Source organism: Uloborus diversus, chromosome 9, assembly GCF_026930045.1.
Source record: "Uloborus diversus isolate 005 chromosome 9, Udiv.v.3.1, whole genome shotgun sequence".
Taxonomy (NCBI): Eukaryota; Metazoa; Arthropoda; class Arachnida; order Araneae; family Uloboridae; genus Uloborus; species Uloborus diversus.
This window is the reverse complement of record NC_072739.1, coordinates 135,634,663-135,660,353: the sequence shown is the minus strand read 5'-3', so window position 1 is coordinate 135,660,353 and position 25,691 is coordinate 135,634,663. Positions and strand designations below refer to the sequence as shown.

At 33.8% G+C, this 25,691-nt stretch overlaps 1 protein-coding gene across 1 annotated transcript in view; it reads left to right on the top strand.

The window, feature by feature from the left end:
- Positions 1-235: 235 nt before the first annotated feature.
- The window catches only part of LOC129229723 (26S proteasome non-ATPase regulatory subunit 10-like), a 41,400-nt gene continuing 15,944 nt past the window's right edge, over positions 236-25,691 (top strand). Inside the window, exons 1-2 of the mRNA XM_054864086.1 lie at positions 236-414; positions 25,115-25,193. Of these exons, the coding sequence (XP_054720061.1) occupies positions 25,185-25,193 (9 nt within the window). The 5' untranslated portion in view covers positions 236-414; positions 25,115-25,184. The remainder of the gene's footprint in view (positions 415-25,114; positions 25,194-25,691) is intronic.

The window sequence follows — 25,691 nt, the reverse complement described above, 5'->3', positions numbered from 1 at the left end:
CCCCCTCAAAAAGAGCGGCAAATTGGGGAACCGCCCCGGGCGGTAGAAAGTGTAGAGTGTAGCTCTCTCTCTCTATCTCGCCACTGTTCTTTTCGTAAATCTTCCGCAATCTGACCGAGTTTACAATGAAGAGGAGAAGCCCATTGCAGAAGGCTTTCGTTTTTTCCCTCTGTTTGGATCTATCTAATATAATATAAAGTAACAGACTGAAGTGACAGTGACTCACGATCGCGATAAAGATGATTGCAGCAAAATCTGTAAAGCTTACTGAAATCTTATTTCTGATGTAATCAATCTAATACCTAAAACAGTCTCTATTGCGATTTGAAAATAAAGTTCTCTGTCAACGTTTCAGTTGGTGCATTCTGCTAAGGTTTAGTCGGAGAAATTGAAGATACTTTTTGCACGAGAAAAGTAAATTTTTTTCTATTATAAGTTTTTGATAGCTGTACCTCTCAACGGTGGAGCACTGTGTCTGTTTTAAGGGCCGTTTTGAAAATGTTGAAAATATGGGGAAAGAAAAAAGTGCTAGGTTTGATACACAGTCGCTTGGCGAGATTTGTGATAAATAATAAAAATAATCAGAAATTGTTCATTTTAATGGAGTTTTGTGTGAAGTTTAATAGCTCTAATTTCTTTATTCGCTGTATTATTTAAAAATGTAATGTTTTTTATGGCATAATTTAGTTATTAAGGGAATTTTTTACAATTTAATGAAACTTTTGAAGTGGCAATCAGTCAAGATTTTTTAAAATTTCCACGGCCAAGAAACTGTAACTACCTTAAAAAAGTGTTATCAAACATTAGAAATTGAAAATGATCTCTTTATAGTAAATAAAAGTAAGGTTTCAAAGAAATTCTGGAAGGAAGTCTGTGGCGGGCTTATGTCCAGGAGACCCCATAGCACCTACAGCCTTGAAATTTTGTGCAAAATTACTTCGAACCCCGGAGGTGTGCACTTGGGGTTTTATTTTTTAAAATTCGAATTAGTTTTTTTTTTTGTAATTAATTTTTTAAGCTCAATTTTCGCGTAAATTGCCTATTAAAGGGGTAAAAATTGCTTGCACATTAATATTGTGTATCGTCAGAAAGGGTAGAATTTTCCGCGTTCTGCGCAGTTTGTTTCAATGCTCTAACTTAAATCGAGGCCTTCGAGATATAAAGGCCATCCAACTAGCAAATGACGTCATCGTTCGTCGATCCACGATGATATTGGGAAGTGCGCGTTTCGATTAGTATTTTGGTTTAATTGAATTATTTGCCTTATTTATTTTTGTCTTCTATTATTTTACTAGTATTAAAAGTTCTACTTTATCATTTGAAAACATAAAAAGGAACCGATGATCATACTTTAAAAAATAAACAGCTTTTTTCATAGTATTTTCCATGTAAATACTTAGGTCTTAAAAAGTATTCAAATAAGTAAACACGTTTTTATTTTACAATTATGTTAAAACGAAGTGATAAATGAACAAAGTTCTATTTTTCATTTGAAAACAATTTTATAACTAATCACATTCTAAACTACTCGTATATTGTATTGAAACATTAAGTCTTAAAAAGTATTCAAATAAATAAATGAGCTTTCATTTTACAATTACATCAAAACAAAAAATAATTTTAACATTGTATTTGAATAAGCTTCAAATGACATTTAAAAAAATAAATAAACAATTTTATTTAAATAAACGGGAAACATGACTGAAATATGTTTCGAAGACATAACATCAAATTAAGTAATACCAAATTATTAATGTTAACTTAGCTGAGCAAATTAATGCTTTTAAAAAGATATGAATACTTGAGTGCCATCCCCCAAAATAAACGGTGCCTTACCCCTTTCAATTGTGAAAACTTCAAGAAAAATACCCCAAAAACCACCTCTCCCTCCCTCTCAATTTTCAATGGCACACTTATTTATAACTATAGCTGTTGAAAAGCTATCATTATTATGAGATCATGATCCCCCTCCCTCTCGGTGGGCACTCTTGAAAAAAAAAAAAAAAAACACAGGAATTCAACTTGAGAAACATTAGTTGTAGTATGAATTATACAACAGCATGAATACTGTATGTTGTACGTAAGAAATGTATTTATAATATCTAAGCAGCCTTTTTTTTTTTTTTTTTTTTGAATTTTGCTACTTTTCTCTTTTTAGCTTTTTCTGCTGCTAGTGGTCATTTGGGGTTGGGGGAGGGGGGCTTTAATAGTTCATCATTTTAGGCTTTTGTAAAATTATTTTAAAAAGCATTAATTGATGGCAATGTAACCCTTTTCGAAAAACTTCCTATAGAATGACCATTTTAGGGATAACAAGAAGTATGATATCACGCGTTGTTTATAACAATATGCTCATGTAAAACAGCGTTACGTGTGACAAGGGAGGGGGACGACAAATTTGTTCAAAGATTTGTAGCATCGTTTATGGATAGCTCCTTAATCCAATTTATGTTACAGTTTCTAGGTTCCTGCTAGCTGATTAACAGAAAATCCAAGGAATTCAAAAAATATATAGTTCAAGATATTTTGCCCTTTTTAAGCATAACAAACAAGCATAGAGCATTTGGCAAAACACGTTGTGTATCCACTGCTTAAAAGTAATCTTTCGCAATCCCAGAAATTATGACTGCAGTTAACTCAACAGCAATTTATGCATAAATAGCACAAAACTTAAAGATGACTGAAAAAAACAAATTCATACATATATACTTTCATTTACACACAGAACCAGCTTGTTTGAATAACATTGCAGTAACGTAGTCGTGAGGAAATGTCTGGAAATCGAACCCACGACCTCCGGCATTCAAAGCTAAGCTTCTACCTCAGAATAACGGAAGCCCACCAAGGAACGTTTTTTGATCAAAATAACACATGGTAGCTTATGAAACAATTTAATCGAGACCGAAAGTATAAGATTAGTTAAAAACCTGTTTCAATAAACTTGTTTAGATATCAACTGAATATCAACACTAAGTTACGTTACTTCTGGTAGCAAAAGTATATTTGCAGAAAATTTTGACATAATGTATATTGTCAGCTTGGAAAATGCATTTCGAATAAATGCGTTGTACAAAATTTAAAAAAATGAAGAAATAAAAAGTTGCAAGTTAACCGTTTCAAATATTAAAGCAGTATGCTGAAATAAAAAATTAAATAGATATTAGAAACGGATGAACAATTGTTTGTGTAAGTGAGGAAAAGTTAAGGCCATGTCACATGTAACGAAATTTGCTCAACCTGCTCGTTCAACTTCAAGCTTTCATTCAACTTTCTCTTGGAGAAGTTGAACAGGGTTGCCAGACTCTCAAACGAAGGGTTGATCCTAAATGTGGCTTCTATCTACCATTTTAGGCGACTTAGCACAATGTACTCTGAGCAATGTTTTTTGGATTTAATGGGTTTTTATCTCAATTTATTTCAAAGCTGTAAATAAATTTCAGTTTTGAAAGTTGCAATCTTTCGAAATTATGAAAAAGTGATTTATAAACATGTTGATTTTACTAACTCAATACAGCGAGAACAGCCCTTTTACCTAATAACAATGAGTAAAAGCAGGCCTGGATCAGTAAGTGTTGATCCCCCCTCCCCCGATAAGAATTGAATAAAAAGATGGAAGCTTTTCTTCACTATTTTTTTTTTAATTCAATATTATTATTTATTTATGTTTTAACTCGCTATTTTGATTATCATACACGGTTTTTTTTTTTTTTTTTTTTTTTGACTTATTTTGCTTTTGAGGGAGTTTGAAATTCTTCACTCCTGATTTTTTTCCCCCTCTCATTTTACGTATAAGTTCATTACAAAATCAATGGATCATAAGAAACTTTTTACATTAAAAAATTTTGTTTTATCCATCTTTCTGGGTCGAATAGCAAGTTTTTTTTTTTTTGGAAATGTAGGTAACTCTTATGTAACTATTACGTTTTTTACTTTGATTAGTCTTGTTGCTTTTCATAATGTATTTAAAAGTTTTTTTTTTAAATAATTTTATTTGAAACGGACATTTTCGTGGCTCATGTTAAGGTAATTCTATGTATTTATTTCACATTTGCTGATTTTCCAAAATAAAATCTTTTAATTATCTTGATACTTTGCAGAAATGTCCCAAATGTGTTTGCAACGTTGAAGGTTTAAGTGTATTCGTTTATTTAAAAAGTTTTCCAATTTCTTGGGTCGTTGCCTCCCCCCCCCCCCCCACCTGCGGGCATGCAGATCTGAACCTGTGTAAGAGGCGATATTTATAAATAACTTGTCTATTAATGTAAAAGTTGTGATTTTTAAACCAGTAAACTTGTCTACCACTTTAAAATATATGACAAAATTTAATAACAGCAATTATAAATAAAGTAAATGGACATTACTAGTTATTACTTTTAAACACTTGTCTGCCCAAAACCTGACTAAAAAATTTGTATTTACTATAAAATTACTACAACAAATGATTCTCAGTTTAAAGTATTTTGATTTATATACTCTAAAGGAAACTTTTCGACTATTTTAGATAAAAAATATATGATTAGTAAAAAATCCCAAACAGAATGTTGATTCAACAAGCTGCTTGTCTGTAGAATGAGAGAGATGAATAAAAGAGCTACTATTAGTCTTAATATATAAAAATCAATGTCCTGAGATAACATATATATATTAGGGTGGAACGAAAAAAACAAAGTTTTTATTTTCGAATCGTAATAGTGCGGAAAAGTTGCGATTGGTGAAGACTTACAAAACAAAACAAAAATTTTGAAAATCGGATAATATCTTCCGATCCCGCAACGAGCCTGAATATTTGAAAAAATGGAAAATTTCGTGTTTTCTTAATGATTTTTCAAAAATTTTGTTTTAATGTTTCTTTTTAAGGCTCTAAGACGGAAAAGTTACGATTGGTAAAGCCTTCAGAAATTTAAAAAAAAAATTGAAATCGAATAATATCTTCTAATCCAGAAACAAGTCTAAAAAATCGAAAAAGTTGAGAATTTCACGTTTTTTTCCGAATTTTTAACATTTTTGGTTCAATGTACTTTTTCAGGCTACAGAACGGAGAAGTTACGTTTAGTGAAGACTTCAAAACAAAAAAAAAATATCTTTTTGAAATAAAACGATATCTTCCGATCACGCAACGAACCTACATGTTTGAAAAAATGTAAACTTTAAGCCCTTTTTCAGCTTCTTTTTTTTTAATTTTAGTTTAACGATTAATTACAAAAAATTAGGGGAGAAAAGAGCCAAATCAGAAAAGATCTGCAAAGTGGCATTAAACAAGACTCCGTTTGTGGTATTTATTTTGACGGAAGAAAAGATGATACTTTATATATATAGATAAGATTGAATCAAAGCAATTTCGGCGAACAGTGAAAGAAGAGCATTATTCTATTATCAAAGAACCTGATTCCGTTTATATTGGCCACGTGTCTCCAAACTCTGGATCAGCCAAAGACATAGTGAATAGCATTGTTTCATATCTAAATGAACAAAGAATTTCACTGGATGATTTAGCCATCGTAGGTTGCGATGGTACTAAAACTAATACTGGGTGGGAAAGTGGCGCGATTCGTCAATTTGAAATTTATATTGGACGACCATTGCAATGGGCTATTTGTTTATTACATTTCATTGAATTGCCTTTCCGCCATCGTTTTCGGTATTTGGATGGTGGAACAACTGGCTCAAATTCGTTTTCTGGACCAATAGGAGAACAACTCAGAGGTTGCGAAAAACTGCCAGTAATAGATTTTCAAGCAATTGGCTGTACAATTCCAGATGTAAACAGAAAGTGCTTGAGCAAGGATCAAAGGTATCTTTTAGATGTATCTCAGGCAATAAAGGGTGGCAATTGCCCAAATGATTTGTCAAATCGTGACCCCCGGCCCACTCTCACATTCCAGATGTCTCACTTGTGCCAATAGAGTCCTTAGACTGTACGTAAGTGTATCGATCCCATCAGGGGACTTAAAATACAAAGTGACTTTTATTTTGAGATGTTACATGCTGGTCTGGTTTGAAATAAAGAACCGCAAAAATTTCACAGACGGTGCCATTCATGTTTACAGAACAATTCAAACCTGTCGATACTTACCTGACAATCTCATACAAGTTGTTCACCCTGTCATTGAAAGAAACTCTTTCTTTTCGCATCCCGAAAACTTATTAATGGCAATGGTGTTTGATGAAAGGAGGCACATAAGAGAACTAGCGTTTAAAAACGTCTTAAAAGCCAGGGAGTCTGTTTCTAAAGGCAAAAGCATTAGAAACTTTGTCATTCCATCTCTAAATTTCGAAGCAGAAGATTACACAGAGATTATTAATTGGAACACGACAAAGTTATCTTCTCCACCTTTTCTTCGAAAAGTTCCTAACAAAGACATTGAAAATCTTATTGCAACAAGCACTGTACCCGACTGGGATATAAAACTATTCCCCTGCCATACGCAAGCTGGCGAAAGATGTGTGAAGCTAGTGACGGAGGTTTCACTCCAAGTGTGTGGATTTAAATCAAGAGATGGTTACATAAGAGTAACATTGAAATCTAGGTCAATTATGCCCGAATTTTCCAAAAAATCTGATTATAAATTAGCTTTAACAAGTAACACTTAAAACAATAAGACTTGTATACTGGATTGTAAATTTGGTAAATATTTTATGACTTTCTATTATTTGAAAATGTTTCATTGTTGTAAAGAATGGTAGTTTTGCATGTTTAGAAGATACCTTAAAAGTCATGAGATAAATTAATGTTTATGTGTAATATAGGGTTTTTTAAAAGGCTTTTCCATGTAACACCGGGGAAAAAAACAAGAAGAACAATTTAATTTTTAATCACTATAAGAAAAGATGAAATTCTCCTTTTTTTTACTTTTCATGCTTGTTCCTGGATCAGAAGGTATTATTTGATTTCAATATGTTTTTTTAAATTTCTGAAGGCTTCAGCAATCGTAACTTTTCCGTCTTAGAGTATTAAAAAGAAACGTTGGAGCAAAGTTTTTAAAAAATCGCTAAAAACACATGAAATTTTCCATTTTTTCAAATTTTTAGGCTCGTTGCGGGATCGGAAGATATTATCCGATTTTAAAAATTTTTGTTTTGTTTTGTAAGTCTTCACCAATCGCAACTTTTCTGCACTATTACAATTTGAAAATAAAAACTTTGTTTTTTTCGTTCCACCCTAATATATATATATCAACGCACAGCCGAAACCGCTGAAGCTTCAGACTTGAAATTTGGCAGGCATGTCCGCATGATTACGAAAGTAACCACTAAGAAAGGATTTTTTGAAATCTCAATTAGTTCAGGACAGTGGCGTAGCTAGACCCGACTTTCGGGTTACTTTTATCTCTCTCTCTCTCTCTCTCTCTCTCTCTCTCTCTATATATATATATATATATATATATATATATATATATATATATATATATATATATATATATATATATATATAATCGCTTGGAATTTTTTCCTTTTCTTCTTTTTTTTCTTTCTCTTCTCTCTTCTTTTTCTCTTTTTTTTGAGACTAACGTTTCGGGGGGGGGGGGGTTTGTCCCCAAAACCCCCCCTTAGCTACGCCCCTGGTTCAGGAGAAATTAATTAAAACCCTTTAATTTCTGTGAAATTAAAACCTGTCATTGAAATTTAAATCCCTTATTTTCGGAGGCTTTCCTCCATTCAAATCGTTATTAAGTACTTCATCTCAACTTTTGGTCGATAGCGAATTTTAAATTTGATACTGTTTTTGTTTCTCACGTGATTCTTCGAGGCTTTTCTCAAGTCAAATAATAATGTTTCTGTCTTCTGTATTAACATTTTTCAATACTAGAAACGAAGTTTTTAAGAACATCATCACAGGCAGACTATCTGTTTGAATTTAGAAGAGTGCAGTTTTCTGTAAAAATTTGCTTTGCAATAACCGTTAATGGGTCACAAGGACAGACATTAAAAGTAGCAGGGATCGATTTAAGAGAAGACTTTTTTTCACACGTCCAATTTTATGTAGTTTGCTCCAAGGTCAGTTCAACAAGCAGCTTAATAATTTTAGCACCAGAAAAAAAAACCTAAAAATGTTGTGTACAACGAAGTTCTTGCTTAAACATAGGTATAACGATAAAATGTGGATGGCCTGTGTTTTCAAAGAAAATCAATACTTTAAAAGGATCGTTAATAACAGTTAAAGATCGGTTAAGGACAAGGGCATATATATAAGGAGTCCAAGGGTCCTGGGATCCCCCCAAAATTAGAAAAAATATAGGCAATAAGTAATTATTATAGGGGATTTTCGAAACTTTGTGCACCAAGCACTGTTAATCCCTGCTAATTTCATTACCCGAGTAATGGCGGGTACGGGAATGCTAGTATAGGATAAAAAGTATTGGAAATAGCAGTATATTGAATAGTAACAATAATAATGACTATTTATTCCTTAAATTTTTTAAAGCTGAAAGTGCAAGGCAATGCATACATTTGTGTAGTTTAATTTTCAATTAATTCTTTAATAAAATTTGCATCGTTAGTCAACATTTACATTTATTCCCACTCTAAATCTTTTCTAATCAAAGCATGCAGTGATAAAATACTAATTTCAAATCCTTTTGCCATGTCTATTTCTAAGTTTGGAATGGATCAATTCAAAACTGGAGAATATCCTCTCTATTGATGCTGAACATGGGTATATTGTTTTGACTAAAACTTTCCCATCATACTTTTGCTGAGACTTCCTGAATTGAGAGATAACCGCTACAAAAGCTATTAGAAATGGTATTTAAGTTTTTGACACTTATGTCTTTGGTTGTATCAAGCAACTATTAGTTCCTCTATAAACAGAGAATATTTATATTAGAGAAAAAATTAATAACATAAAAAAAAGTAAATAGCACCATTCAAAATATTTAGATACTATTATACTTAACTATTGAGTGCTGATCAACTTAGTTTCACTTTTACTCAAAAGAAAAGAGACATTGCATAAATCCTTTCCCAGAAAGCCTTTTTGATTGATAAAATTAATTGTATCTAATTGTTACAAATAAATTTAAGTTATTAAAAAGTTTAAAACAAAACTACTTTGAAAACAAGCTGTAACAGTTTTAATATCCATAACTACTTTTACAGTGTAACAAATCTACAAGAAAATTTATCAATTAATTTTAATCAAACTTATTAATTGAACTATTAATTTTAATGATATAATGTGAAATAATTTTTCAGCATCAGGAAACCATATGTGTTTATAAAAATTATCAATGTCAGTATTGGAGTTTTTAACAGGTCATGTCAAAAACAGTTTTTTTTTTTGTCAAAAACTCAACCTCGTCTAAGTATTATTATTGTGCTATTGAATGTACACCAAGTGTAGTTGTTAAAATAGAAATCTTTTTAGCAATACACAAAAAGTGGAATAACAAAATTTCCTACTTTTATATATACATGCTACTGTTTTTATATGAAACCTCTGTACATGAAACATTCTATTTTATCTTTCCAACACATGCACATGAAATTTATTACTTTAAAAAAAATCAAAACTTAAATTTTTAAAGAGTGAAGAGTATAAAGTACTTATTGCATAGTTTACAAGTTACATAGAACGCAAGAATACTAACTTTTCTACTGATTTAGGCAGGTTTGTACTACTTTTCATAGTTTGAAAAATTGGACTTAAAATGGTTCTATTGATTTAATTGAGTCATGCAGGTACATTCAATTAAGTAAGAAATTGTGAGTTGTTTTACTTTTGTTCTCTGAGAAGAACAATGCTTCATAGATGTTTTTACAGAGCATACTGAAAGAACATTATCTTTTATAATATATACCAAGAAAGAAAAAAAAATAGTTCATTTTTCCTAGTATTCTTTAGAGAAACTGACACATAAAATTTATACATAAACTTTATTTACAATAAGTTTCATACACACACACACTCATATGTATTAATATATAATTTCAATTACATTTCAAAGTTCAACAATAATTAACTTCGCCCTGGTACAAACAGTTTTTGACTGCAACCTCTATAACTGCATCTGTACACAATAACTTGAAATTCTTTCTCACATAATCTAAAACTAGTATGTTGTGGCCATCACGAAACTTTCTTCTATATCTTTCTTGTGAATTCTGATCAATCCCTATGCTTGAAAAGAATGCAATATTCCCAGCAAAAAAAAAAAAAAAAACTTGACGACCGTCCGAATTCCTGAATTCCCGCAAAAGCAAAGCAAAGAACGACTTGAAAGTTATTTTAAAAGCCTTGCTTGAATTAATTAGATGTTTTATTTGTTAAGAAACATAAAATGGCAACAGTTATTAATTTTAAATCATTGCGATAACATTTCCGATTATCTCCCGAAAATTAAAATCACGTGAAATAAGCAGACGAGAATATTGTAATTTATCTTTCTTATTGTTGCATTTATAAAGCTATTTTTATTAACACAAAAAAAAAATCAGACCCCCATGGAGCGATTGGCGCCAAAATTGAAACAACGCCTATTTACAAATAGATTCACATTTATTCCAAATTTCATCCAGAACGTAGCATTACTTCTTGAGAAATGGCACTCACAATGAAAAAAAAGAACATTCGATTGCGCCACCCCCTTTTCAGCTTTTGACACCAAAATAAAATCAGCTCTTATACCCACTAAGGTCTACTTGCCGATAAATTTTTCTTTCATTCCGTTCATTATTTCTTGAGATACAGCAGTCACAATTGACGACAAAAAACGTTCTATAGCTCAACCCCCGTTTGAGTTATTGACACCAAAATTGAATCAGCACCTGTTCCTGTTAATGGCAACATATGGTCCAAATTTTGTTTGATTCCGCCAGTTACTTCCTGAGGAATAGCAAGCACGCGTAACTCAAAAAACGTCCCATTGCTCCACCCCCCTTGGAGGAATTCGCGCCAAAAACCAATGGGCACAAGTTCACATAGGGGCACATATGTGTACCAAATTTCGTTCGATTTCGTGCGGTAGTTTTTGCTGTAGAGCGGCCACAAAAAACTGGTCACACACAGACGTGACACACACATACACACACACATACACACACACATACACACACACAGACAGACAGACATTTTCCAAAAATAGTCGAAATGGACTCAGCACACCTCAAAACGTTCGAATCCGTCAAAATTCGAAATTCGAAAATTTGCACGAATCCAATACTTTCTTCTATATATTAGATATAGAAGAAAGTAACTAGTATGTTGTGGCCATCACGAAACTTTCTTCTATATTTTTCCTTTTTCTGATCCCTCCCCATGCTTGACGAGGAAGCAATATTCTAACAAAAACAAAATTACACATGCAAAAACTTGACGACCATCCCAATGTCTGAATTATTGCAAAAGCAAAGCAAAGAGCGAAAATTGAAAGTTATTTTAAAAGCCTTGCTTGAATTAATTACAAATATTTTATTTGTTAACAAACATAAGATGGCAACAGTTAAAAATTTTAAATCATTGAGATAATATTTCCGATCATTTCCATACAATTAAAATCACGAGAAATACGCAGACGACAATCTATTACGATTTATCTTTCTTATTGTTGCATTAATAAAGCTATTTTTATTCGCTAAAAAAATAATGATAATAAAAATAAATCAGCACCTCTTGGCGCGATTGGCGCCAAAATTGAACCAAAGCCTGTTTACATATGGATTCACATATATTCCAAATTTCAACCAGAACGTAGCATTACTTCTTGAGATAGGGCACTCAAAATGGAAAAAAAGAACGGGTGATTGCGCTACCCCCTTTTTAGCTGTTGACACAAAAATAAAATCAGTTCTTATACCCACTAAGGGCTACTTGCCGATAAATTTTTCTTTCATTCCGTTCATTATTTCTTGAGATACAGCAGTCACAATTGACGACAAAAAACGTTCTACAGCTCAACCCCCGTTTGAGTTATTGACACCAAAATTGAATCAGCACCTGTTCCTGTTAATACCAACATATGGACCAAATTTTGTTTGATTCCGCCAGTAACTTCCTGAGGAATAGCAAGCACGCGTAACTCGAAAAACGTCCCATTGCTCCACCCCCCTTGGAGGAATTCGCGCCAAAAACTAATGGGCACAAGTTCACATAGGGGCACATATGTGTACCAAATTTCGTTCGATTTCATGCGGTAGTTTTTGCTGTAGAGCGGCCACAAAAACTGGTCACACACAGACGTGACACACACACACATACACACACACACACATACACACACAGACAGACAGACATTTTCCAAAAATAGTCGAAATGGACTCAGCACACCTCAAAACGTTCGAATCCGTCAAAATTCGAAATTCGAAAATTTGCACGAATCCAATACTTTCTTCTATATATTAGATATAGAAGAAAGTAAAAATCAACTAAATTTGTAATTGATTGATTAGTTGACTAAAGTAATCTGACTCATATTTAGTTCAGACTAATATTTTAAAAATTTAATTCAATTGCAGACGAAGATTAACGTTAGTTTAAACTAACTCGTTAGTTGACTAAAAAAACTAATTTAGTTCAGATTGATTTAGTTCAGATTAAATTAATCAGATTGAATTTAGTCAGACTAAAAGTAATCAGATTAAAAGTAATCAAATTGATTTGATTACTTTTTTAATTCAGATTACATTCGTAAAATATAAATATCACATGAACAGAGGCACATTTGTATTTCTACGTGTATATATATATTTATGCAAGCATACACGAGTAAATGCGTGTACATACGACTGCGTGCGGGTATATACGTATATAAACGTGTTATCTCGCGTATGTTCGTGTACGGAGGTATATTTTAAATTTTAAGTAAATATACATATTTATGTGTGCATACAACAGTAAATACGTGTATATACGAGTGTGTACGTGTATATAAGAGTATGTACGTGTACACATAAGAATATGCGTCTAGATACGTGTTACCCCGAGTATACTCGTGTAAAATGGTACATTTGTATTTCTACGTCATATTCCAGCGTGTGTATACGAGAAAGTACGTGTATATACAAGTATGTTCGTGCACACACGAGAATATGCTTATAGATATGTGTTATCTCGAATATACTCGTGTAAAGAGGTAGATTTCTATTTAAACGTGTATATACATATTTATGCAGGCATATACGAGAAAATACGTGTATATACGAGTAAGTACGTGCACACACGACAATAGGCTTATAGATACGTGTTTAACCCGAGTATACTCGTGTAAGATGGTACATTTGTATTTCTACGTGTATGTACATATTTATGCGTTTATAAGCGAGTAAATACGTGTATATACGAATATGTACGTGTATATACGAGTATGTACGTGTATATACGATTATGCGTATAGATACGTGTTACCCCGAGTATACTCGTGTACAGAGGTAAATTTGCTTTTAATTGTGTATATACATATTTATGCGTACACACAAGCTAAGATACGTGTATATACGTGTACACATGAGAATATGCGTATAGATACATGTTACTCCGAGTATACTCGTGTAAAGAGGTACATTTGTATTTCTACGTTTATATACATATTTAAGCGTGCATATACGAGAAGGTACGTGTATATACAAGTATGTTCATGTACACACGAGAATATACTTATACATACGTGTTACCCCGAGTATACTCGTGTACAGAGGTAAATTTCTATTTAAACGTGTATATACATATTTATGCAGGCATATACGAGAAAATACGTGTATATACGAGTAAGTACGTGCACACATGATAATAGGCTTATAGATACGTGTTTAACCCGAGTATACTCGTGTAACATGGCACATTTGTATTTCTACGTGTATGTGTATATTTATGCGTTTATAAACGAGTAAATACGTGTATATACGAATATGTACGTGTACACACGATTATGCGTATAGATACGTTTTACCCCGAGTATACTCGTGTACAGAGGTAAATTTGCTTTTAATTGTATATATACATATTTATGCGTGCACACAAGCGAAGATACGTGTATATACGTGTACACATGAGAATATGCGTATAGATATGTGTTACCCCGAGTATACTCGTGTAAAGAGGTACATTTGTATTTCTACGTTTATATACATATTTAAGCGTGCATATACGAGAAAGTACGTGTATATACAAGTATGTTCGAGTACACACGAGAATATGCATATAGATACGTGTTAACCCGAGTATACTCGTGTACAGAGGTAAATTTCTATTTAAACGTGTATATACATATTTATGCAGGCATATACGAGAAAATACGTGTATATACGAGTAAGTACGTGCACACATGATAATAGGCTTATAGATACGTGTTTAACCCGAGTATACTCGTGTAACATGGCACATTTGTATTTCTACGTGTATGTGCATATTTATGCGTTTATAAACGAGTAAATACGTGTATATACGAGTATGTACGTGTACACACGATTATGCGTATAGATACGTGTTACCCCGAGTATACTCGTGTACAGAGGTAAATTTGCTTTTAATTGTGTATATACATATTTATGCGTGCACACAAGCGAAGATACGTGTATATACGTGTACACATGAGAATATGCGTATAGATACATGTTACTCCGAGTATACTCGTGTAAAGAGGTACATTTGTATTTCTACGTTTATATACATATTTTAGCGTGCATATACGAGAAGGTACGTGTATATACAAGTATGTTCATGTACACACTTGAATATACTTATACATACGTGTTACCCCGAGTATACTCGTGTACAGAGGTAAATTTCTATTTAAACGTGTATATACAAATTTATGCAGGCATATACGAGAAAATACGTGTATATACGAGTAAGTACGTGCACACATGATAATAGGCTTATAGATATGTGTTTAACCCGAGTATACTCGTGTAATATGGCACATTTGTATTTCTACGTGTATGTGCATATTTATGCGTTTATGCCCCGAGTATACTCGTGTAAAGAGGTACATTTGTATTTCTACGTTTATATACATATTTAAGCGTGCATATACGAGAAAGTATGTGTATATACAAGTATGTTCGAGTACACACGAGAATATGCATATAGGTACGTGTTAACCCGAGTATACACGTGTACAGGGGTAAATTTCTATTTAAACGTGTATATACATATTTATGCAGGCATATACGAGAAATACGTGTATATACGAGTAAGTACGTGCACACATGATAATAGGCTTATAGATACGTATTTAACCCGAGTATACTCGTGTAACATGGCACATTTGTATTTCTGCGTGTATGTGCATATTTATGCGTTTATAAACGAGTAAATACGTGTATATACGAATATGTACGTGTACACACGATTATGCGTATAGATACGTTTTACCCCGAGTATACTCGTGTACAGAGGTAAATTTGCTTTTAACTGTGTATATACATATTTATGCGTGCACACAAGCGAAGATACGTGTATATACGTGTACACATGAGAATATGCGTATAGATATGTGTTACCCCGATTATACTCGTGTAAAGAGGTACATTTGTATTTCTACGTTTATATACATATTTAAGCGTGCATATACGAGAAAGTACGTGTATATACAAGTATGTTCGAGTACACACGAGAATATGCATATAGGTACGTGTTAACCCGAGTATACTCGTGTACAGAGGTAAATTTCTATTTAAACGTGTATATACATATTTATGCAGGCATATACGAGAAAATACGTGTATATACGAGTAAGTTCATGTACGCACGAGAATATGCGTATAGATACGTGTTTAACCCGAGTATACTCGTGTGCAGAGGTAAATTTGTACTTGTACGTTAAAATACATATTTATGCGTGCATACACGAGTTATACGTGTATATACGAGTAAGTACGTGTATATACGAGTAAGTACGTGTATATACGAGTATTTTTGTGCATATACGTGTATATACGTGTTGACTCGACGGTATTCGTGTATACAGGAATTTTGTATTTCTACGTGTATATACCTACAAGTACGTGTGAACACAAGTAAATATGTGTATATACGATACATATTTGTAAACACGAGTTTTTACGTATAAATACGTGTTATCCCGAGTATATTCGTGCACGGAGATATGTTTAATTTCTAAGTGTATGTACAAATGTATTTGTGCATACACGAGTAAATACATGTATACACGAGTATATACGTGTACACAAAGGAATATACGTATGGATACGTGTTAATCCGAGTATACTCGTGAACAGAGGTAAGTTTGTATTTAAACGTATATATACATATTTATGCATGCATATACGAGAAAATACGTGTATATTCGAGTAAGTTCGTGTACAAGCAAGAATCGATGTCTAGGGTTTTTTTAGCCCGAGTATACTCGTGTACAATGGTACATTTGTATTTCTATGTGTATATGCATATTTGTGCGTTTATACATAAATAAATGCGTGTATAAACGAGTATGTACGTGAACACACGAGAGAATATGTGTATAGATACTTGTTACCCCGAATATACTCGTGTACAGAGAAATTTGCTTTGTATATACATATTTATGCGTGCATATAAGAGAATACGAGTATGTAAGTATTCACACAAGTATATGCGTATAGATAAATGTTACACCGAGTATACTCGTGTGTAGAGGTACATTTGTATTTAAGATTGCATATACATTTTTATGCGTGCATACATGAGAAAATACAAGTATATACGAGTATGTACGTGCACACACAAGAATATGCGTATAGATACGTGTTTAACCCTAGTATACTCGAGTAGAGAGGTACATTTGTATTTTCGGTTAAAATACATATTTATGCGCGCATACACGAGTTGTACGTGTATATACGAGTAAGTACGTGTATATACGAGTGTGTACGTGTATATACGGAGCTGTACGTGTTAACCTGAGTATATTCGTGTCTACAGGAATTTTGTACCTCTACGTGCAAACAGAAGTAAATACGTGTATATACGAGTTCGTAAGTGTAAACACGAAATTTTACGTATAAATACGTATTTCCCGAGTCTATTAGTGCACGGATTTATATTCAAACTTTTAAGTGTACACAATGTTTTTCAGTACAGCGTTTACAGACTTTCAGGGCAGATAGAGTACACCTAGACGAGGGGAAACGCATAGCAATGCATGGTCGGAAACACTTTCCTGGCGCGGTAGTGACAACACCAATCACCAAAAAGACAAAACACGAATAAGAGAAGAGAACATGTTCAGAATCTTTAGTACAGCAAAAAACTAAGGAAAAAGAAAATTAAGGGGCCAACGATCATCATCAAAGAAGGTGTTCGAAATTACGACACCGCCCGTAATATCGAAATTTAGCAAAAATACCGGGCGGGTCCCGGACTTCCTGGTGGAACAAAAACCACGTGTGCGCATGCACCGTCATCTGATGCTTCGGTTTACGTAGCAACATCTGTTGTATGCACCAGACAAATCTTACCAGTATTTTTGCTGTATTAAAAATAATAAACATGTTTTCTCCTCTTAATCGTGCCCTGTCTTACGCTTTGTGTCGTCACTATCGCATCTAGGTGCACTGTATCTGCCCTGAAAGTATGTAAACGCTGTACTGATACATCCTGTATACTTATTTATGTGTGCAAACACGAGTAAATACTTGTATATACGAGTATGTTCGTGTACATACTAGAATTTGTGTATGGATACGTGTTAACCCGACTAAACTCGCGTACAAAGGTAAATTTGTATTTAAACGTTTATATACATATTTATGCATGCGTATACGAGAAAATACGTGTACAAACGAGTAAGTGCGATTCCACACGAGAAAAGACGTATAGATACGTGTTTAATCTGAGTATACTCGTGTACAATGGTACATTTGTATTTCTACGCGTATATGCATATTTATGCATTTTTGCACGAGTAAATACGTGTATATACGAGTGTGTACTTGTACACACGAGAATATGCGTATAGATACGTGTTACCCCAAGTGTACTCGTGTACAGAGGTAAATTAGCTTTTAAACGTGTATATATATATTCATGCGTGCATATAAGAAAAAATACTTGTATTTTCGAGTATGTACGTGTACAGACGAGAATATGCGTGTAGATACTTGTTTAACCCGAGTATACTCATGTACAGACGTACATTTGTATTTGTAAGTTAAAATACATATTTATGATGCATACACGAGTTAATGCGTGTATATACGAGTAAGTACGTGTATATACGAGTATGTGCGTAAACGTGTTAATCGGAGTATATACGTTTACACACTAATTTTGTATTTGCCACGTGTATGTACATCAAAGTACGTGCAAACACAAGTAAATACGTTTATATACGAGTATATAAGTGTAACTTGTTATCCCGAGTATATTGGTGTACAGATGTATATTTTTATGTCCAAGTGTATGTCAATTGCATATACAAAGAGGGGTCAGGACCCGCTCCCCCCCCCACACAGCGGGGAAAATTTTGAACGTTTGCTTGAAAAATACAAAAAAAGTGTCGAAACCATGAGAAAATGTAATAATCTTTTTGAATTTTTTTTTTTTTTTGGAGGGGGGGGCATTACAGTAGAACCTCGACAATTCTAATTAATTGGAATCCGACCCATTCCGGAATATCGAAAATCCGGAGAATGAAAAAAACAAAACAAAATAAAACATACTCACTGAAAATCACCTTAAAAGGAAACACATAGAATTACAAATAAACAGTAAACATGTCTACAAAGTCTGTAATCTTCTCCTGTGACAGTTCAATCTTTTCCCTATCGAGTAAAACAAATTGATTCAAAAGTTTCATTGCGAAGAAAAGGGAACTCAATCAACGACATAACACGGTCTTGCCCGTGAGAGGGTTAAATAAATAATTATTATGGAATTTTGACGATCGCTCTTTAAATGTAAAGGGAAATCGGTCAAATCGATCGAGCCGGATTATCCGGTGATCCAGACTAACGGGGTCCGTGGCGCCGACTTCAAATTTGAAAAGGTTTGTTTTTGAAAAATTTTCGTGTTTTTAATAGGTTTTTGAAGGTGGGGGAGCCCCCCAGAATATGAGGGACTTTCTTATTTAAGGAGGGGTATCCCCTTACGTAAGTTACTCAGAAACAGACCATGCATCAGCCATCTGGATTTAAAAAATTCAAGCATTTTATTCCAATAAAACCAGAAGCAGTGTGGTCTATGGGGGGGGGGGCGTGGTCAGTATAGCGGGTGGCGTAAAATTTTTAGGGCTTGTTTTTGAAAAATTTTAGCGTTTACAATGTTTTGGGGGGGAGAATCCCCCACCCCCCATAACTTGAGGGCAGTTTCTATTTAAGGGAGGTATCTCCTTACTTAAGTTACTCTGAAACAGAACAGGCATTGGCCATCTGGATAAAAAAAATTCAAACATTTTATTCTAATAAGATCAGAAGCAGTGTGACCTCCGGGGGGGGGGGGGTAGTGGGGCGGGGTGCGCAAACTTCGAATTTTTAAGGTTTGTTTTTTAAAAATTTTCGTGTTTTAATGAGTTTTTTGGGGGTGGGGGGAACCCCCCGTAATTTGAGGGGGTTTCTATTTAAAAGGGTGTATCCCCTTACGCAAGTTACTCTGAAAGAGAACATGCATCAGCCGTCTGGATAAAAAAAATTCAAGCACTTTATTCCAATAAGATCAGAAGCAGTGTGGTCTATGGGGGGGGGGGGGCGTGGTCAGTGGAGAGGTTGAATCAAACTTAAAAGTTTCAGCGCTTGTTTTTGAAAAAAAATTGTACTTATGTTTTTTCGGGAGAAACCCTTCCCCCGTAATTTGAGGGGGGTTCAATCTAAGGGGGGTATCCCCTTAAATAAGTTACTTTGAAACAGAACAAGCATCGGCCATCTGGATAAAAAAATTCAAGCATTTTATTCGAATAAGATCAGAAGCGGTGTGGCCTACAGGGGGGGGGGGTAGTGGGGCGGGTGGAGCAGACTTCAAAATTTTAAAGTTTGTTTTTGGAAAATTTTCGCGTTTTTAACCACCCCCCATAATTTGAGTGGAGTGAATTTCTTTTTGAAAGGGGGGCATACCCTCATATAAGTAACTGCAATAGGGAATAGGCATCGGCTATCTGGATATGAAAAAAATCAAGCCTTTATTCCAGTACTAGTGGTACCCGCACGGCTTTGCCCGTAATAGAAAATTAAAAGGTCTTTTGGTCCGCCTGTATATTTACAAATAATGTATGGTGAATTTTATCGCCAATTGGCTTATGCCCATGTTATGGTTCCACGTTATGGTAATCTCGTCCATCTTATGATAATTTTGTTCCTAAAATCGGAATAGAAAAAGAACCACATCGAATTTTCGAAAAATCGCTTCGAGGTGCACACCCCCATGATACAAACTAACTTTGCCAAATTTCATGAAAATCGGCCGAACAGTCTAAGCGCTATGCGCGTCACAGAGATTCAGACATCCAGACATCCTCCAGACAAAGAGACTTTCAGCTTTATTATTAGTAAAGATTATGTGAAAAAGGGCTTAAAATTTTAATAGAAAATTAATAAAATCGAATTTTCGAAAAATCGCTTCGAGGTGCACACCCCCATGCTTCAAACTAATTGTGTGTCAAATTTCATGAAAATCGGCTGAACGGTCTAGGCGCTATGCGCGTCACAGAGATCCAAACATCCATACAGAGAGACTTTCAGGTTTGTTGTTTAAAAAGAAAGGAAAAGGAGAAAGATAAAGAAGTAAAGAAAAGAAAGATAAAGAAAGATAATTTTCAGAACAAATTCTTTCCCATTTCATTAAATTTCTGTGAAAAATGGGCTTAAAATTGGAATAGAAAAAGAACAAAATCGAATTTTCGAAAAATCGCTTCCAGGTGCACACCACTATGCAACAAACTAACTTTGAGCCAAATTTCATGAATATCGGGCGAACGGTCTAGGCGCTATGCGCGTCACAGAGATCCAGACATCCATACAGAAAGACTTTCAGGTTTGTTATTTAAAAAGAAAGGAAAAGGAGAAAGATAAAGAAGTAAAGAAAAGAAAGATAAAGAAAGATAATTTTCAGAACAAATTCTTTCCCATTTTATTAAATTTCTGTGAAAAATGGGCTTAAAATTTGAAAAGAAAAAGAACAAAATCGAATTTTCGAAAAATCGCTTCGAGGTGCACACCACTATGCAACAAACTAACTTTGCGCCAAATTTCATGAAAATCGGCTGAACGGTCTAGGCGCTATGCGCGTCACAGAGATCCAGACATCCGGACATCCTACAGGCATCCAGATATCCTCCGGACAGAGAGAATTTCAGCTTTATTATTATTAAAGATTATGTGTAAAGGGCTTAAAATTTTAATAGAAAATTCATAAAATCGAATTTTCGAAAAATCGCTTCGAGGTGCACACCCCCATGCTACAAACTAACTTTGTGCCAAATTTCATGAAAATCGGCCGAACGGTCTAGGCGCTATGCGCGTCAGAGATCCAGACATCCTACAGACATCCTCCCAACAGAGAGACTTTCAGCTTTATTATTAGTAAAGATAAAGAAGATAAAGATAAGGAAGACCAAAAGCAGTATTGTGTACCAAATGGGGGGGGGGGGTAGTGTGGGTCATGTCGCAAACTGCGTCAGTCCAAAGGGGGTGTTTTTAAAAATTATTGATTTTTTAAAGTCTTATATCGTTAAGGGGGGCAGCCCCCCAACCCCCAATGTCCCCCCCGTAACACATTAGGAGCTTCTTAATATTTATTGGGGGGGGGGAGAAGAGAAAGGAACCCCTTAAAGAATCCAAACGCAATCTGTAGTTTTAACAGTGTAGATTTATTTCAATCTGATTAGATTTAGTATAAATTTTAATCTGACGAAATTTAATCTGATTACTTTAGTTGACTAAATCAATCTGATTAAATTAGTTTGACTAAATTCAATCTGATTACTTTAATCTGAACTAAATCAATCTGAACTAAATTAGTTTTTTTAGTCAACTAACGAGTTAATTTAAACTAACGATAATCTTCGTCTGCAATTGAATTAAATTTTTAAAATATTAGTCTGAACTAAATGGGAGTCGGATTACTTTAGTCGATAGAGGATTTAGTTGATTAATGCCCAACACTGCCCCCTTGCTTTTACGAAATCAATGTATTTCCGTAAAGTATAGGCATGGTGTGTGTGCTGTTTTTAAACAATCAACCAATTGCTTCACTTGAACGCAGTTGATGGATCTTTTGATTTCCCGACCTAGGATCATGTGAGCTCTACTGTCCATTGGCATCGGCTCCCCCTGAGCGGTGGTATCCATGCTGCCCTACATGCAAACTCACAAGTGACCACGTAAACAGATGCACCTACACCCACACACGCCACCTCCCAGGAGGAGGGGCATGCTCGCAGTCGCAGAGGTTGATTGTGTAAAGTAGAGAGGGTCGGATATAAATAAAGTTGATTTTGGGAACAAGAACCAGTAATAGAAGCAAGAAACCCAACGAGTAGGGTCCTAATACAGCTCGTGTTTGCGAAAAGCATAATTTGAATTCAATATGTCAAAATGCAATTTTTCATTTTATTTATTCATTTTGATGAAATATGCATACAGTATGAGTTTACCTCTTCTAGGGGCAAGGGGAGGAAAATGTATGTGCTAAATTAATATTAAAAGTAATATTCTAAAGATGATTAGCAATAACAGCTCACTGTGTCTGCGATTTAAAGCAATAGCTTCAAGTTTAAAAAAAACAGCTACATTTTAAACAACAAGCATTAATGCAGATGTATTTATTACATTAGTTGAAAAGCTTTTTTAAAGGTTTTGTTTCAAGCATAAGTAGCTATTCAACCAATTTCAACTAAAAGTCTCTTCTCTGATTACTTTTCTTAGGAACATCAAGTAAAATCAAGTAAACATTTCAAGTCAGAAGAAAACTAATCAGCAGTATGTTACCTCCCCTAACCCAGAGCTAAGGCAGAACCACATGCAATCTACCAGACAGCCCGGTTATCATATCCAGAGACTACAGTTTCGTTTTTATTAGAACTCATCAGTCCGGAAGAGCGAATAACCGAGTTGGAGGCAGATGTCATCTCAGCGATAACACTGCCTCCAGCCTCTGACTGTGATAACCGGGTGTCTGGTATTTTATATGCAGAAGAAAACTTAAGTAAAAGATGATAAATTGTAGCACAAAAAATGTGTTGTTATTAATAACAATTGATTTATGATGTGTATACACTTAAATGTTTAGGACAAAGGAGCTAAACATTTATTTCATTTATTCATTTGTTTTTGTGCATATTTCTATTGCATGAATTTAATATATTAAAGAAGAGAAACTTTTGTTGCTATTAAATGTTTGGAACGTGAAGCTTATCTATGAATTAATATTTAACTTTTGTGTATGTGTAATGCAATATTTGGCCAACTTTGATGCACTGTAACTCTGACACCAGCTGAATCTCAGTCACCAAATTTTAAGCATAGGTCATAACTTGTATAGTTGTACTATCAGAATAAATTTGTTTCAACTGAACAAATCCATTACACTGCGCTATTCTTTTTATATCATTCTTTATAAATCAGCCTGTATTTAAATGACTCCCGAATTTGTGATTTTTGCAACATTTTCGGACTATTTAAAAAATTTTCCCGTGAAAATTCCCTGATTTCTGTATGTTATCGATGTTCTAAACGTCCTTAATTAATTCTTTTGACAATTTGTAATTCCTAAAATCATCATTAGCTTAAGACGCTGCTGAAAATTGATGATAATTTTTATGAGCCTCTTGAATCAACACGGGTGAAAATGACTTGAAAGTTTCGAGTCGAATGAGAGCGGAAAAATACGAAGTTTACAAGTCCTCAACTACACAACTAGACAGAAAAGGAGGGTTAAAAATATTGTTACAAATTTTGTAAATAGTAATTATTTTTATGATTAATTTGTTGTAATCTGGCTAAATTTGATGTTTTTTCCATTATTCTTCATCTAAAATTATTCTAGCAACTTAACCTGTAAATAGTTTCTTGTAATGAATATACAACGCCCTTACATTCGAATGAAGTATACGGTCCCCCCATTTCTGAACGATAAGATTTGTGAATGGAATAAAAAGAAAATATGAGAAATTTATGGAACTTTGTACGATTTTCTAGATATTTCTTCGCTCGGTATAAAACGCCGGGCGTCTTGTGTATGGGGGAGTTTGTTTTCTAACTGTAGAGTCTCATTTTCAACGTTCCGCTGGAAGTGTGTATTAGCCTTTGCGCTGTGTTTTTGCGTATTTTGATGTGAATACGTGTGTGGCCGTTGAGTTAACGTTTTTAAATATTTTCCTAATTGATATGGTTAATTTAGCAGTTGCTAAGGATATTTCTTGTACATAGTTGTAAATAAATCTCCTGTGTTTTCTCAAGAACTGTGTCGTCATTTAAAGAATTTCTTGAAGTGGTTGAACTCGTAACAATATGCAACTGAAAGATTCTTCAAAACCTTTTGCCTATATAACAAACCAAAATATCTTCCTTTTGAAACCGATTCATTTGAAAATAAACATTCTGAAAAGAAAGAAAACAATACACAACGAGTAAATCGTTCTGTTAGTGCGAAAAAGGGACGGAGAGGTGGGTTTTTTTTTTTTTTTAACTTTTAATATAAAAATAATCACCTATTATTTTAAGTGCTTTAGCTGAAGGTATAGCTTGTTTAGCCTATGTTTTCATTTATATAGTTGCCATATTGATTTTCATTTCAAAATAGTCATTTTAGACATATTTTTAACACCACAGTTTTACAAGAAGTAGTTTTTTGAATTATTCAAAAAAGAAAATAAATAAAACAAATCAAGATTGTTTTTCTTTTATAATTTAGAAGGTGTGTTGTTATTATTTTAAGTCCTCCCAAAGCGCCAAAGCGAGGGGGGGGGGGCAGTTGTGCCTTTCAATAAATCCGCTCATGGTTCGATTTAAGAATTCATAAGAGAGATACAGGAGAAAGTTTCATGATGAGGCCCCACTACATGCTAGTTTTTTTTTTTTTTTTTTAATACAGACATTTTTTCAACCCCATTTATTGACAGTATTAATGAGAAAATTTAATTCCGACTCAACTCATTTTCATGTCATGTTTTTAGATGTAATAATGATTAATTCTAGTATGTGAAATTTGTTCATATTCATTGAATACATATTGTACGTACTGTTTCTTTAGGTTTCAGTTGAAAAGACGATTCGAAAAGGAGCCTACTTCTGAAATAAGGAAAAAGAAACCCACTAAAGAGATGGAATTAGTAAGTTTGAATCTTGTTCAAGTGATTGTTTTATTTTGCCCAATCCGCTATTTGTGCAGCAGTGACACTTTTACGCATATATTTGTACTTTCCCAGAAAATACCAACTTTCTAAACAGAGTTTTTGTTTGTAAAACATAATAATTTGTGCTTGTTAAGGGTGAGACCTTTGTGGCCGACCGGTAAAAGCTCTTGCTTTGCGACCTGTCTCTGAGATTCGCGTTGCGGGTTCGGATATAACTCAGGTTATTTTCACTCTTAGTACATCGAAAATGTTTTGTTTGGATATTAAAACAAATAAATAATTGGTGTTATTGGTTGTGAAAACCATGAACTTGACTCATATTGAATAAACGAATAAAAAGGAAGAGCTGTGAAGAAAGGGCTTCTAGGATGATTTTTTTAAAAATACTGTTATGATGAAATTTCAAGTATTGTTACCTACTATTTTTTTTTTTTTTTTTTTGTACTTTCAATTTAAAACGTATTGGAAGAAATT